At 40.8% G+C, this 14,616-nt stretch overlaps 1 protein-coding gene across 1 annotated transcript; it reads left to right on the top strand.

The window, feature by feature from the left end:
- The first annotated feature begins 11,202 nt into the window (after positions 1-11,202).
- LOC134400415 (interferon beta-like) lies at positions 11,203-11,883 on the top strand. Its single transcript, XM_063128748.1, has one exon. The coding sequence runs from the start codon at positions 11,203-11,205 to the stop codon at positions 11,881-11,883; it is 681 nt and encodes a 226-aa protein (XP_062984818.1).
- Positions 11,884-14,616: the final 2,733 nt, after the last annotated feature.

Below are 14,616 nucleotides of genomic sequence, written 5' to 3' on the forward strand. Positions count from 1 at the left end.
TCGATTGGCGTTTGCAATCACCATCAACAAAGCTCAGGGCCAATCTTTAGAATTGTGCGGTTTAGATCTAGACACAGATTGCTTCTCACATGGACAATTATATGTTGCGTGTTCTAAAGTCGGCAAACCAGACAATCTCTATATCTACACAGACAATGGAACAATTAAAAATATTGTATATCCACCAGCATTGTGAAATTAAACATAGTAGAAACATCCGCTTTGTCTTTTCTTTCTTTTCAATTTAACCAGACTGAGCCACAGCAACGCGTGGCAGGGTACAGCTAGTATGTAAATATGTTCCTTTCTCTTGACAACCTCTCCAACATGTTGCTGAATTCATCTTATTTATTTTATTTTATTTCACAGGGGTTAGGTACCACCTCCAGACAAGCTTGTAATAATTTTCTTTTATCCTCACAGACATATTTCTCAACACTCGTTGTTTCCATATTCCTTTCCAACTCTGTTGCCCTATTTGTTCCTTCAAGTCAGTTTCCCATACCATCTTGCCTACACTTTCCGTCTCTCCCTTTTCCACTAATATTCTATATATTTTGCTCGTTAAACCTTTTATTGGTTTGTTTTCTCTTTTCTCATTTTCTTTTTTTTAAATCAGCTCCTCAAACTTCGTAATTCCTCTACACTCTCCATTGTCATTTAACCATTTCTTCGTCTACTGTTCTAATTGAATATAATTTAACCACAATATGTTTCCCTCTTTTAATCTCTCCTTTATTTCTTCCCCAGTTCTCATCCTTTCTAGCCAATCTTTTAACTTCATTACCTTTCCTTCTTTTAAATTTTTTCCCAACTCTTTTTTAAAATTTCCTGGAAAGTTTCTCATCATTATCACTGGTGATATTGGGGAAAAACTCTGAAGTAAGTCCTTTTTATATAATTGCCATATTTCCCAGTGATTTTTTAAAAGAGGGTTCTCTATTTCTTCCCCCCATTTCTTTGCATAATCTCTAAAAAATATATTTTCTAATTTCCTTTCTATATCCTCTCCCTTTATATCCTCCAACCAACTTAAATCTCCTAGTCCTATCATACTTTCTACTACATGTCTCAATGTGATATAACTTTAGGTTTGGGAGCCCTAGCCCTCCTTTTTTATGCATTACATACCAACTTTTTTTGTTAAATCTCACCTTTCTATCTCCATTGCAAAAGTTATTTACTATACTTTGCCAACTTTTAAATTCTTTTTCTGATATTCTTATTGGCATCATTCTAAATAAAAAAATTACTTTTGGTAAAATCCTCATTTTTATAAGGGCTATTCTTCCAAACCATGATAAGTTTATCTTTTTATATTTTTCTAATTTGCTCATAACTTCTTTTTTCAAACTATTTAAATTTTTCTTTTCTAAATTCTTTAAATTCCTAGTAAGCTTAATTCCTAGTTATTTTATTATTTCTTTAACTTTCATACTCTTCTCTTTACTCTCCCATTCTCTCTCCTCTTTTTTACTATAATTAAACATCATCTCTGACTTTGTCCAATTTATTTTTAATCCCGCCACTTTCTTGAACTCCCTCAGATGATGTTTTATTCTATCCATTTTCTTTAATGGTTCTTAATTGTTAATACAGTATCATCTGCAAACATATTTATTTTAATTTCCTCTTTCCATCCTATTCCCTCAATAACATCGTCCTCTCTTATCACGTTCGCCAATAGTTCTATAACCAATACAAACAAAACCGGTGACAGTGGGCAACCTTGTCTTGTTCCTCAGGCAAGTTGTATTTTTTCTGTGACTCCATCATTTACAACTACTGAAGCTAAGTTTCGCAAATATAATTGTTCTATTAGACCTTTAAATCTTTCCCCAAATCCCATTTTTTCTATTATCATCTTTAATGCTGGCCAACTCACACAATCGAAGGCTTTGAATATATCTAAAGCTATTATTCCTGCTCTCAGCTTTCCGTTTTTTATCTCCTGTATTATATTTAGAACCCTTCCCACCAAATTATGTATTTGTCTTCCCGCTACAAAGCCACACTGATCCTTCCCTATATAATTACCTATAAATGTATTCATTGGCTTTGCCATTATAGCTGATAAAATTTTGGCATCTTGATTTATTAATGAAATAGGTCTGTATGAATCTGGAACTGTCAAGTCCTTATCTGGCTTTGGAATTAATATAATTATTGACTGTTCCCACGATGGTGGTATCTTATCTCCTTCTATTATTCCATTATATAATTTCATTAATTTCAACCCTAATATTTTTTTAAAATGTTTTATTATACTCCGATTCCAATCCATCTGTACCGGGGGATTTCTCCCCTTTTAATTTATCTATGACTTCTATTTCTCTTTGAGTAATATATCCTTCCATTAAATCTTTATCCTCCCTTTTCAGACTTTATTATTATTATTATTATTTACTTATATAGCACCATCAATGGTGCTATAAAGACAAACTTGTCTTTATATGCTTTTCTATATAGCTTCCCATTCTTGCCTTCAGTGTGACTCTTTCCTTATATAATTCCTGATAAAATTCTTGGAAAATCTCTATTTTTTCTTTCATCGTATTACATGGCTTCCCCATTTTATCTTTAACTATTCCTATTGAGTTCTTTATTGTTTTCATTTGTGTGGCCCTGGCCAACACCTTAAAACTCCTATTACTATTCTCAAAATACTCCCTTTTTAAATAAACCAGATTCTTCTGTACTTCTTCTAGATTTCTATTTTTTAATTCCTTCTTTTTTGCTTGTAATTTTGTTAACATTTGTTTATTTCTACTTTGCAAATACTCCCTTTCCAGCTTTTTGACTTCGTCCTCCAATTTTTTCTGTATCTCCTCTTGTTGTCTCCTTAATTTACAAATTTCTCTAATACAAATCCCCCTAGCTACCGCCTTCATTGTGTCCCACAGTACTGATGGGGGACATTCCCCATTATCGTTAATTCCCCATATCTCTTGTAACTCTTTCCCCATCTTCTCCATTACCTTTTCATATTTTAATATTCTAATATTTAACTTCCATCTATTAGCTTCCCTGTAGTCCCTCTTCACCTTAAAAATCCATGTTTATCAATGTGTGGTCAGTTACTTTAATTACCCCTAATTGTGTGTTACAAACTTTTATTGCTAACTCCTTTGAAACAAAGTTATAATCTATCCTTGAAAAGGTTCTGAAAACTGGTGAATAAAAAGTGTACCCAACTTCCCCCCCCTTGTCATTCGCCAAACATCTGTGAAATCCTTTTCCTTTATAATTTTATTTAAACTTGTGATATTATTCCTTCTTTCTTGGGTGGTGGGGTTTGACTTATCTAAAATATTATCCATCACCATATTAAAATCTCCAGCCAATATTACATGCCCTTTTTTATTTCCTCAATTTCTCTGACTACTTCCCTATAAAAATCTCTTTGCTTCTCATTAGGGGCATAAATATTGACTAAAGTATAATACTCCCCTGCCATTTGCCCCTGTACCATAACATAACTCCCTTTTCCATCCCTTTTACTCTTTAATACACTAAATCCACATTTCTTCAAGATAATTATAGCTACACCATTTTTTTGAAGTCCCTAATGACTTCTCATACAACACTGACCACTTTAGCCATAGCTCATTTAATCCTTCTTTAGCCTGATGAGTTTCTTGAAGAAAGATAAAATCAGCCCCATCTTTGTTTAACAACTGCTCTATTCTCTTCCTCTTTACAACTGCCCCCAGCCCTTTCACATTGAGTGTTGAGATACGTACTTCCTTATCCATAATATAATTGTTTTACTCTTTGTAGATCCCTTGTGCACACCCACATTAACAACACTACTAACTTAGACTTAAACAAACTAACAAACAATTTTTTATCCCCTCCCCTTCTCCCCCCCAATTCCCCTCCCTCCCCTCCCCACTCTTCTGCTCCCCCGTTTGCTTCTCCGTAGGTGAACCACCCCAGTCATGGCTATTCAACCTTCGTGTGGGGGAGATAGAACCCACAGCCCCGATGCAGTAAACCCTCCAGCTCAGTAACCATTCTTCTTATCGCCTTCCCTTTCCTTCCCTCCAATTTTTATTAAATCTTTTTTACTCGCTACTTGGACCAGGACGTTCTTCCTCTTCTCATTCCAGCTGGGTTGGCATCTCATCTTCTATGCCTAATTCTCTCAGCTTGACGATTCCCTGTTCCAATGATGTTATTCTATGTTGTCTTGTTTCATGCATAAATCTCAGGAACGCTGGATATCCCCATGAATAAGCAATCCCCTCCCTCTTAAGCTTTGCTATTATTGGTTTGACGCTTCTCCATTCGATGGTTTTTGGACACAAATCATTGTAGATTTGAACTGCTGTTTCTTGGTACTTCAGTGTTGTTATTTGCCTGATTCTCTTCATAAGCTGCTCCTTTTTATAATAGTTGGCAAATCTAACCAGGATATCATGAGGCATCGCTCTAGCTCTTGCTCAAGCCACCCAATGTATTCTCTCAACATCTTGCAGTGCCAGATCTAAGTCTGCAGCCAGCTCCTTAAACCATCCCAAAATGCTGATTCTTAGATTCTCACCCTGCACTTCGGGGAAATTTCTTAAGTGCAGATTTGGCCTTCTGGATTGATCTTCCAGGCAAATCAGTCTCAGTTCATGTTGATCAAAGCTTATATTTAGTTGGTTTAACTGCTGTTGGTTCGTATCCACCTGCTTCGTTAATTGTTGAACTTCTGACTTTGTTTGTTCCAATTCCTTCTTAAGCTCCAACATTGATTTCTTAAGTCCCTCCAGCACAGTTTTGACGATCTTATCATTGGCTTTCTTATTATTTTCCTCCATTTTCCGAAGTAAAACCTTGTTATTTTTTTCTATCATATCTGCCAGCTTAGTCAGCATATCATCCTGCGCTGCTTTTGGCCCTGTGCCATTCATCTTGCCTGAACGATTGCTTCCAGACTTCTCCGCCATTTTATCACCTTCTCCATTATCTTGTATCTTTGTTACTGAATCGTCCTGTGTGGTTCCTTCTTCTTTTACTAATCTGGTCGCTGATTCATCAGAGGGGTATGCTTTGGTTCTGGTCCAAAGTGGTTTTCCCTTATTTTTATTTTTATTTAGCATTTAGGATTCAACGCTTCAGTTTAGTCGCTCGCTCTTCCCTTTTGCTGCCCCCTCCTCCTACAGCAACTCCAATAATTTATTTCCAGAGCGAGTTAATTAGTATCCTCTCTGTATTTTGCTTTCAGATAAGGATATAATGTTCTTTCATGTAAACTGCCTGCGTCTCATCAAAGTTGTTTTGAATGCCTTCCGTGTGTTTTCTCTTCTCCAGAAAAACCGAAAGTAAGCTGCAAGCTTCTTCTAGGCTGCTCTGAGAGGTATTTTTTACATGTTTCAACTTCACGGAGGATTCATAATACTGCTAATGAAGTTTACTCAGTTTATTATGCCAATCATGTGGAGATAAATGCATTTCTAGGCTTCAGACATCTGGAACTAGGAAGAACTTTACTGCATCATTGGACTGCTAGGCTCCGCCCCCCTGGATGGATATTCCTGGCATTGGCTTTTCCTGCAAGCAACAGTAAAAATTTGAATTTAAATTTAAAATCAGATTGCTGTTGGATGGACATTCCAACTTAAATTTGATCACCATGTTCTCCCTTTAAAGATATAAACTGAGATCCTCAAACCATTTAATCCCAATGAGCATAAAATGGTTGATTCTAAAGGTCTGTGGCTATCTTGACAGCACTGAGATATTTGCTGGTCAAGGATTACAGAACAAGTGCCAATGATAAGAAAAAAAATTATTCCTCTGTGAAGAATGCAAAACCATGTTGGATGTAGTATTATTCCATGTTTAACTCTTACAAGACTGAAAATGTTTTTTATATTTTGGAAACTAAAGTTTGTATTCATATTATTCATTACTTGGTGTCTTAATTTAATATTATTTATTATTTAGTATAAACTTCTTATTGAACATTTTAGAAATTCTGTTTTGTGGTCCCTGCTCCCCTTTATTTGTTTATTAATGATATGTTTGTAAATGAAAATAAATAAATAAAAGAAATGTGTTGGGAAAAGAAGAAATCTTTTTTGCCTAACCTGTTGAGAGCCAACCTATTTCTCTAGCTTAACGTTTAAATTCTGCATATCTGGTGAGTTCAAAATGTTCCAAAACTTTCCTCCAGTATTAGAATCTGGCTCCTTGTGCTTATTATCTTCCCAAACCAATAATTTAATAATACAGGCTTTTCTTCAAGTTAAATGGGGACGATCCTGCCATATTAAAGAGGCATCCATCTTTTTAAAAAAAATCTAATGAAAATATTTATTTCATATGTAGGGTTCACATTTCATACATAAACTAAATCCATACAATAAATAAAACCAATGAAACCAGAGCAGCAATTTAAAAAACACCAAGAACTGCAATGTGTATACATCACATAACTTTTACACGGTATTAATGAAAATGTTTCTTAAATGTTTGTTATAGGCCCTTTAGTTGCAAACATATAACAAGTTACCTGCTTGACAGCTGCAATAAGCTGCTGACATTTTGATAAAGAAGGAAGAGTTTCCTTGTTTCACATCACTGGGAAGTGTCTCCCCCTGCTTTGGTGGCTCTGTCATCTTCAAAAGATCTTCTGCTGCTGCTATGGAGATCAAAACTTCAAGCCTTGTTCTGTGTCTTCCAATTTTCTCAGCTGTTCTGCAGTAATTATTCTTGATGAATATTGTTCGTGCTCCCATCATTACAGCACTTGGGCAGCTGTTGAAGCAGGGTGGCAAACTGTTGAGACTCACTGCCATATCCTCATCTTCTCCAGTTACAGCAGGGACCAGGCTGGGGTGGCTATGAGTGTTGGCAGTACCTGCATATGATGTACTCATTGGCTGACCCAACAACTGACTGGAGCCAAGGCTGTGACCAGCTGAAACAAAAAGGTCATGGCTGTCCAAAGCCACCAGGCCCTTGAAAGAAAAAGCAAACATTGGAGGCCAGAGACAGAGATAGAAAGCACAAGTGGAACACTGGAACAGGCTTGGGGAAAGCCTTACAAACCACCCTAAGGTGCCCATGGGCATGTCATAGAACATAAGAAGTTGCCTCATACTCAGACAGACCATTGGTCCATCATGTCCAGTATTGTCAACACTGACTAGCAGTGGCTCTCCAGGATTTCAGGCAGGATTCTTTCCAGCCCTACATGGAGGTGCTCAGGATCGAACCTGCAGCCTTCCGCTCTACCACTGAGCTAGATCTCAGGTGATGAGAGCAGCTGGGGTCACTGCCTCATAGGAAGTCTGGCCAGTTCCAATACCCCCCCTTTGTCCTTTCTCCTTGGCTATGGTGGTGCATCATGAGGGAAGAGAGACCAAAGGAAGAACTTATGGAGGAGATGGAGTGAAATGAAGAGTGCCCACACACAATGTTACCAATGAATGCCATTAAGTTGCCAACTGACCTGAGAGTTGAAGCCATGCTAGGTGAAAGTCCTGTATTCATACCAGAAGATGAAAGAAAACACAGAGAGGGCTAGGATGGTGTGGAAGATCAAGGCAAGGCACAGGAGGAAAGAAAGAAAATGGGGGGGGGGTTCCTTGTGGAAAGTAGTGAGATAGTATCAAGAAGGCAGGCAGGAGGTGTAGAGGAGGAGAGTGGAAGAGACATAGGCCTTAGCTAGACCTAAGGTTTATCCCGGGATCGTCTCGGGGTCGTCCCTGCCTGCTCCTGGGATATCCTGTGTGTCATTTACATGAACAGGGATGACCCCGGGATGATCCCGGAATAGACCTTAGGTCTAGCTAAGGCCCTAGAAAACATTGCTGGGAAGGAGGAAGAAGAAAGAAACCATGGGAGCCCAGTCATAGAGATGGATGGGCCAGATTTGCCAGGACTCAAGGAAAGCCTTATCAGTTGCCCCAAGTCTGGGTGAATTCCAGCTCTCATACTCTGCTTTGGTTGCTCCATGCTGCAGGCAGAGGGCTGTTATGGGAACTGCAAAGTAACAATATAGTTACAAACAATATTCAGATAAAAATAACTGCAGATTATAAATGATGCTTTCATCAATCTTGGAGTCAGGGGGGAATGAACTGCAGGTGTTAAGTCCTGTCTCCAAAAGCACTAGGCTAGTTGGTGGCAGTGGAGGTTTCTCGAACAGAGCCCTAACTGGAGTAACACAATTGTCACATCAGCATTCATTCCGTGGAAAAGTATGGAGAATTGTAATGTCAAATAATAATGACATTTTGAATATGTAGCGTTCAGGATTCTTTGCTGCAAATCAAGTATTACACGTGGAAGAAAATAAATGATAATGAACTCCTTGCTGGGGATGGAATGGCAGCACTTGGTTGGCCAAATGTGTTTCTTCATGACTTCTGCTCATCTCAGTGAGGCCTGGGCTGATATGAATTGTGATATATTGGTACATCAGGGTCCCCAACATCGTTGGATTAGTGCATACAATTTGGAATTTTGAGAGTGTGTCACAGATGAGATCACAAAATGGCTGCCATGGGGACACCTTGATCATTCATAAAATGGCTGCCATGATGGGCATGGCCAGTCACAGAACATTCATGTCCCAGAAGTCAAGCTGGTGAGACTAAAAGAAACCCAGCTTGCCAAGAGCCTATGTACAAGTCAGAGGTGTGGTCTGAGCACCAAAACACAAAACCACTATTTTGAACCAAAAAAAAGATGGCACTGGAGGATAGCCATTAATTCCAATGGGAGGTGGAATTGAACCCAGCTTTGATGTGCTACATATCAATAGTTCTATTTTCAGTTGTTGACAACTTGACACTGTCCCAGGCTGAGAGAGCAAAATGTGGCAGAACTCCATAACCCCTAGTAAGACCTCTAAAGTCATCCAGGGTCCACCATGTCATTGAAACCCAGTGGAAACAGAACTCTTGTCTAACCAGCTGCCTGCTGCAGGTGGACTGTCCCTCTTCCCCTCAAGGCCATCCTCTATCACTTGCTTCAGTCTTCCCCAACCTGGTGCCCGCCAAACATTTTGGATTTCAACTCCCATTAGCCCCAGCCAGCAGGGCCAATGGTCAGGGATGATGGGAGTTGTAATCCAAAATATCTGCAGTGTTCCAGTTTGGAGAAGGTGGAACAGAGCAGCAAGGGAGATAGGCAAAGGAGACATCAGAGCCTTCTCCAACTAGATCGTCTCCTGTACAGGATCAACCAACACCAGTTGTGGCTAGGATCAATTAAGTTCTGATTGTATTTTATTTTGATATTACTATTATATTTTGATTTCACTTGTAAGCTGCCTTGAAAGGGGTTGTATGTTGAAAGGTGGGGTAAAAATATTTAAAACAAAATTTAAAATAACTAAGGGCGCAATCCTGTGCACGTTTAGATAGAATAAAGTCCTACAGGTCACACACAACATTCTGGGAGCCATAGGACATTTTTTTTGTCTAAACATGCATACAATTGCTCCTTAAATTAGTTTAATCTGAATAGATTGCTAACAAAATATTTGGGATGCTTCCTTGAGAAATTTGGCCTAGCTGTGTATCATGTCATATATACCAATACCAAACCCATTCTCCAGGCATTCATCCTCATGTAGCTAAAACCCCACCATCCATTCAAAAGAGGGTGGAATCAGGATGCTTGGAGAACCCCTACAATTGCAGAAGTACAAAACAATGAAGTCAGTGGGAGAATGCAATAGAATAATAATCATGTTATTATGGTTCTTACCCTAGTTTTCTTCATGTTATTTAAGCCTAGTTTGGTTAATGTAGATGTGGTGTTTTGGAGGCATCAGTGTAACATTTAAAATGAGATGGAATGCTGATGAAATGAACAATTTTTGCAATATGGGCTTCTTCTGGCCAGGAGTGTGGGATAGGCCTTGATGTGGGATGATGTGGTGCAAAGATGGCCTCCCATTCAGGAGTTTCAAGCATCAGTCAGACAGAACAGCTGCCAACAGCTTTCTTGAAGAGACAGTAAGTTGTTCTCTGAACCCACTCAGCAACAGGCTCAGGTAACTTCTCCACACCAGGGATACACTGCAACTTTTTGTTCAAGGGCTCTGCTTCTCTATGACTAAAGGTTTATACCCAGCTTTGACAATATAGCAAAACTGCTAAATGAGTTGGGTGATAAAGGAAAGCCAATCAAGTGGTCAGTAGAATATGTTATGGGTTCCCAAAATCAGTTAACGAAACATGTGAATGTTCCCATCTTAGTTTATCCATTTTTAAAGATCCCATCCTTTAGACATAAGAAAATAAGAAGAGCCATGCTGGATCAGACCAAGGGTCCAACTGGACCAGCACTCTGTTCATACAGTGACCAACTAGCTGTTGACCAGGAACTCACAAACAGGACATGGTGCAACAGCACCCTACCACCCATGTTCCCCAGCAACCGACGTATATAGGTTTACTGCCTCTGATACTGGAGGTAGCACCTGGCTGTCAAGACTAGTAGCCATTGATAGCCTTCTCCTCCAGGAAACTATCCAACTGCCTTTTAAAGCCATCAAACTGGTGGCCAACACCACATCTTGAGGTAGTGATTTCCCTAATTTAACTATGCGCTGTATGAAAGAGTGCTTCCTTTAATCTTTTTATACTTGGGTGATACAAATAATCAGATTGTATAATAAACACTGGTGGAGGTTCCTACATGTGTTCAGTTGCATGACTGTATGGGGTTTCCATGGCTACAATTGTATGTTGGTAGGATTCTCTTTGTGCAATCCAGAACCCTGCTTTTCTGGGATTCTCAATTGCATGGAGAAGGTCCTACATCCAAATGGCTCTACGAATGTAAGCTACATGCAGCTAATTAACTCAATGGATATAGGTTAGGGATGTAGCCCATTATTATAGCTCCACGTCCTTCTCCTCACATATTCATTGTAGGCGTTCTGAAAATTTGCATAGAGCTATTACTGCTAGTTCTTATGGTATGGGTCCAGTATCAGAATTAGGTGGTAAGGGATTCCAATTTTCACTATCAACAAAAGTCTCTTTGCATTTGAGATCTTGAATTATTATTTTTAAATAAAACAAAAATAAACTGACCCACTTCAGAATACCATTTTTAGTCTGCACAATTTTTAAACTGATATGGAAAGATAAAATTGAAAGTCAAAGTGGAGTAAGTTTTTCCCCACCCAAAAAACCCCCTGTGGACAGGGGAAGCTTCTCTCCCTGAATTTTTAAATACAAAGTTATGGCCCAAAGAAGCCACAGAATCTGTAGCATCTGCCATAAGATCCAATCTTCCAGATTCTGCACTCCAGAAAAAGACCACATTCCTTCCATTTCCACTATGATTGGAAAGGTCTGGCTTCTGCACGTTTGCCTGGTGATGCTCTTCTTCCCTGAAAGCTCCTCTGAGGATTGTAGAGAATTTCGCGGCAGGTTAGAACGAAGCAACGAAGCCAACTTGGAATTGGTGGCCAAAAAAATGGGATCAACTGTTCCTCTAAACTGCATGGACGATTTAATAAACTTCATATCTAAATCCAATGAAGAAAATTTCCAGAAGATTAGTCAGTTGCAGGCAGAGAATGCCACCGTGGCCATACAAGAAATCCTCCAAGAGGTACGTAACATCTTCAATCAAAACCATACCAAATTGGCTTGGGATGAGAATTCCGTAGCCATTTTCAAGGCTGGACTGGACCAGGAAATTGCGAACTTGCGACCATGCGTGAGTGCAGGGGATTACATTGATATCATCCCAATCGTGAAAAACTACTTCCAAAGAATCAACGACTTACTGAAAAATAAGCAATACAGCATGTGTGCCTGGGAGATCACTCAGATGGAAATTAGGGAGTGTTTTGTGCTGGTTGGTCGACTTATCAAAAGGATGCAAACTGAAGGTACTGTGAAACTTTTAGAATAATGCTTTTGTTTAGTTTCAAATTAGAAAATTACCCCTAATTGCCTACCGATTAGAGACGCATAACCCACGCCCACTTTCCACCAAGAAATGTTCCTCCTCACAGCAAAGCTGTTTCTGATTTCCTCAAAACTTATCAGATGATTGTTCCATGTAGAATCTATAAATCTCCCTCACTATAATATAGTCAGGACATTCTGCGTAGTAAGAAATGTCATTGATAGTATTGTTTTATTAACAACCTGGAGTCAAGTTTTCTGTGTTCTTACTGACCAATTGATTAAAACTCCTTTTGCTTTCATGTTTCAACTAAACCAGCAGTGACCATTTTCATCTCAGGTGACATTTGGGTGCTCCTCAGATTTAGCTGCAGATAGCTACAAAGGAGCACCTTCTTTTTAACTTGATCCCATGTGGCTTGGGGTGTGGCATGAATGATGCAATCATATGCTCAGGGATCATGGGTAGTGCCATCTGCCTGAGGAAAAAAGTGCAGGTTATCTATTCCAACCATGATATAGTACGATTCATACGCAGCCTCCAGCCGCATTGGATCACATCACAGAAAAGCATTTGCTGGCCGGCTGCTTCTGAAGGGCATCTCGGTGGCAATTCTAAAATGAAAACAAGGCAAGTACATAGATTTCATGCATGAAACGTCCGATATATTGCCACATGTATGTATGTCTGTGGCCTTAGCTGGACCTAAGGATTATCCCAGGTAAATGGAAGGGTCGTCCCTGCCTGCTCCTAGGAGCCCCTGTGTGTCATTTGGATGCACAGGGATGATCCCGGGATATAGGCCTGGTTTAGCTATGGCCTGTGTGTATTTAGTACTAGCATAAATGTCATTTATTTGAATCAAACCAAGTCACTAAATGTCTTTACCTTCCCCTGACCTTGACTTGCCAGTAGAGCAGAGAGATGTTTTTGGGCCTGGCCCAGTGGTGAGGCAAAAAGCAGCTGCAAAGGCTGCATCTTGTGAGCAAAAAGCAGCACAGCAGGACATTCAATGTCCCAGTCTCCTTCTGTGGCATCTTTTTTCTTCTTTGGCTTAGCAGCACAGGAAGTGGTTGGGATTTCTGCACGTGGAAGGCACGTGCGTGCACAATGGAGGCTGGTGGCTCTGATTTTGGCGGGGTTGTAAATCCATTCTGGGTTTTAGTCAGAACCAGCCAGAACTCTAAGGGAGCTGTCCAAGGTGCCAAACTTATTTGGGGGCTTGGCTTGATCCTGGGATCAGACAACGCACTAACCCCATGGCTCAACAAACAACCCATACTCAACCACTGAGTGTGGGTTATTGTGTTGGGTGAACAGCCCCATATTAAATTGAATCTGCCTCTTAGGGCCTTGCTAGACCTAGCGCGCACCGTCACCCTTTTCCAGACGTAACACACGACGGGGCAAGGGAAAGCCCCGTCGCGTCCGGCATTTTTTTTTCCCTTAAAGGGCCATGTGCGCAGGAGCGCACCGCCGAAAAAGGTAGGTTTTTTTAAAAAAAATAAAGGGTCCCCCACTCCCCCTGCCCCTGATTTCCCCCCACAATGCCTGATGCCCCCCTGCCCGCTCGCTCGCCCATCCTCCCTGTTCGCCAGGCCCTGTCCCCGTCCTTCTTCTCCCGTCCGCCATACCTGTCCCCATCCTTCTTCCCCCCGTCCGCCATGCCTGTCCCCATCCTTCTTCCCCCCGTCTGCCATGCTCGTCATGCCCGTCCCCATCCCCACTCATCATGCCCACTCGTCATGTCCATCCCACTCTTCATGCCCTCCCCCTGCCCACTTGTCATGTCCGATGCCCCTCCGCGTCCCCCCGTCCGTGATCCCCCCCCCGGCCTGATGGGCACAGCACTCCTATGAGCACTGTGCCCAGTCCGTGGCTTCTCCTGGCTACTCACGAGTAAGCGAGCAGCTGGGAAAAGCCACGGACCCTGCTAGACCTTCCGCAGCCCCGGCCTCAGGCCGGGGCTGCGGAAAAGCCGGCCCATAACCGCATCCGGTTCTCCCGGGTTAAGGGAGGACTTAGCCCAGCCTGACCCCGGGATCCCCTGTGCGTCATCTGGATGCACAGCAGGGAGACCGGGCTAACACCTCGTCTAGCAATGGCCTTAATCACTGCAAGTGGACGTTGGAAGTAGTTGCTCAGATGTATTATCCTTTATGGGAGCGGGGAGGATTCTGAGTCCTTGTCTAACATCCTCATATTTGGAGAGTTATTGTCGCATTTGGGAAAGTTTCCATGAAATCCCACAGCCATTATTGTTTTACTTTTACATTTGCATGTACGTAAATACAAAAACAAACCCAAGCACTCTTCACACAGGCAATAACAAGAAAATGTGGTTGTTGTTTCGGTTTGGCTGATTGTTCAACAGGGGGCACACTGGTGGCATATTTCCTGTAAAACGATCTTATATAGAGCAAGTGGTTAGTAGGTATGCAGCAAAAGGTGGCAGTAGCTTAGGGCCAGGAGAGTATTCAGCATGCATGTGTAGATTCACTGATCTTTTAAAAGTTTTGGAAAATGCAGCCAAGCAAAGCATTGCAAATAAATAAATGGAGGGTTAAGAAATGCCCAGTGTAAAGAGAGCCAGAAGTTGTAGTGGATTCTTCAGAGGATAGTGATAGTTAGGAGTTGGGAAAATTGGGGGATAGGTCTATGGAATTCGAGGGAAGAAGGCATAAATGAAGTGGGGAACAAAAGAGCATGAAGGATCAAAGGAAACGAAGGCATTGA

Source organism: Elgaria multicarinata, chromosome 6 (assembly GCF_023053635.1).
Source record: "Elgaria multicarinata webbii isolate HBS135686 ecotype San Diego chromosome 6, rElgMul1.1.pri, whole genome shotgun sequence".
Lineage (NCBI taxonomy): Eukaryota > Metazoa > Chordata > Lepidosauria > Squamata > Anguidae > Elgaria > Elgaria multicarinata.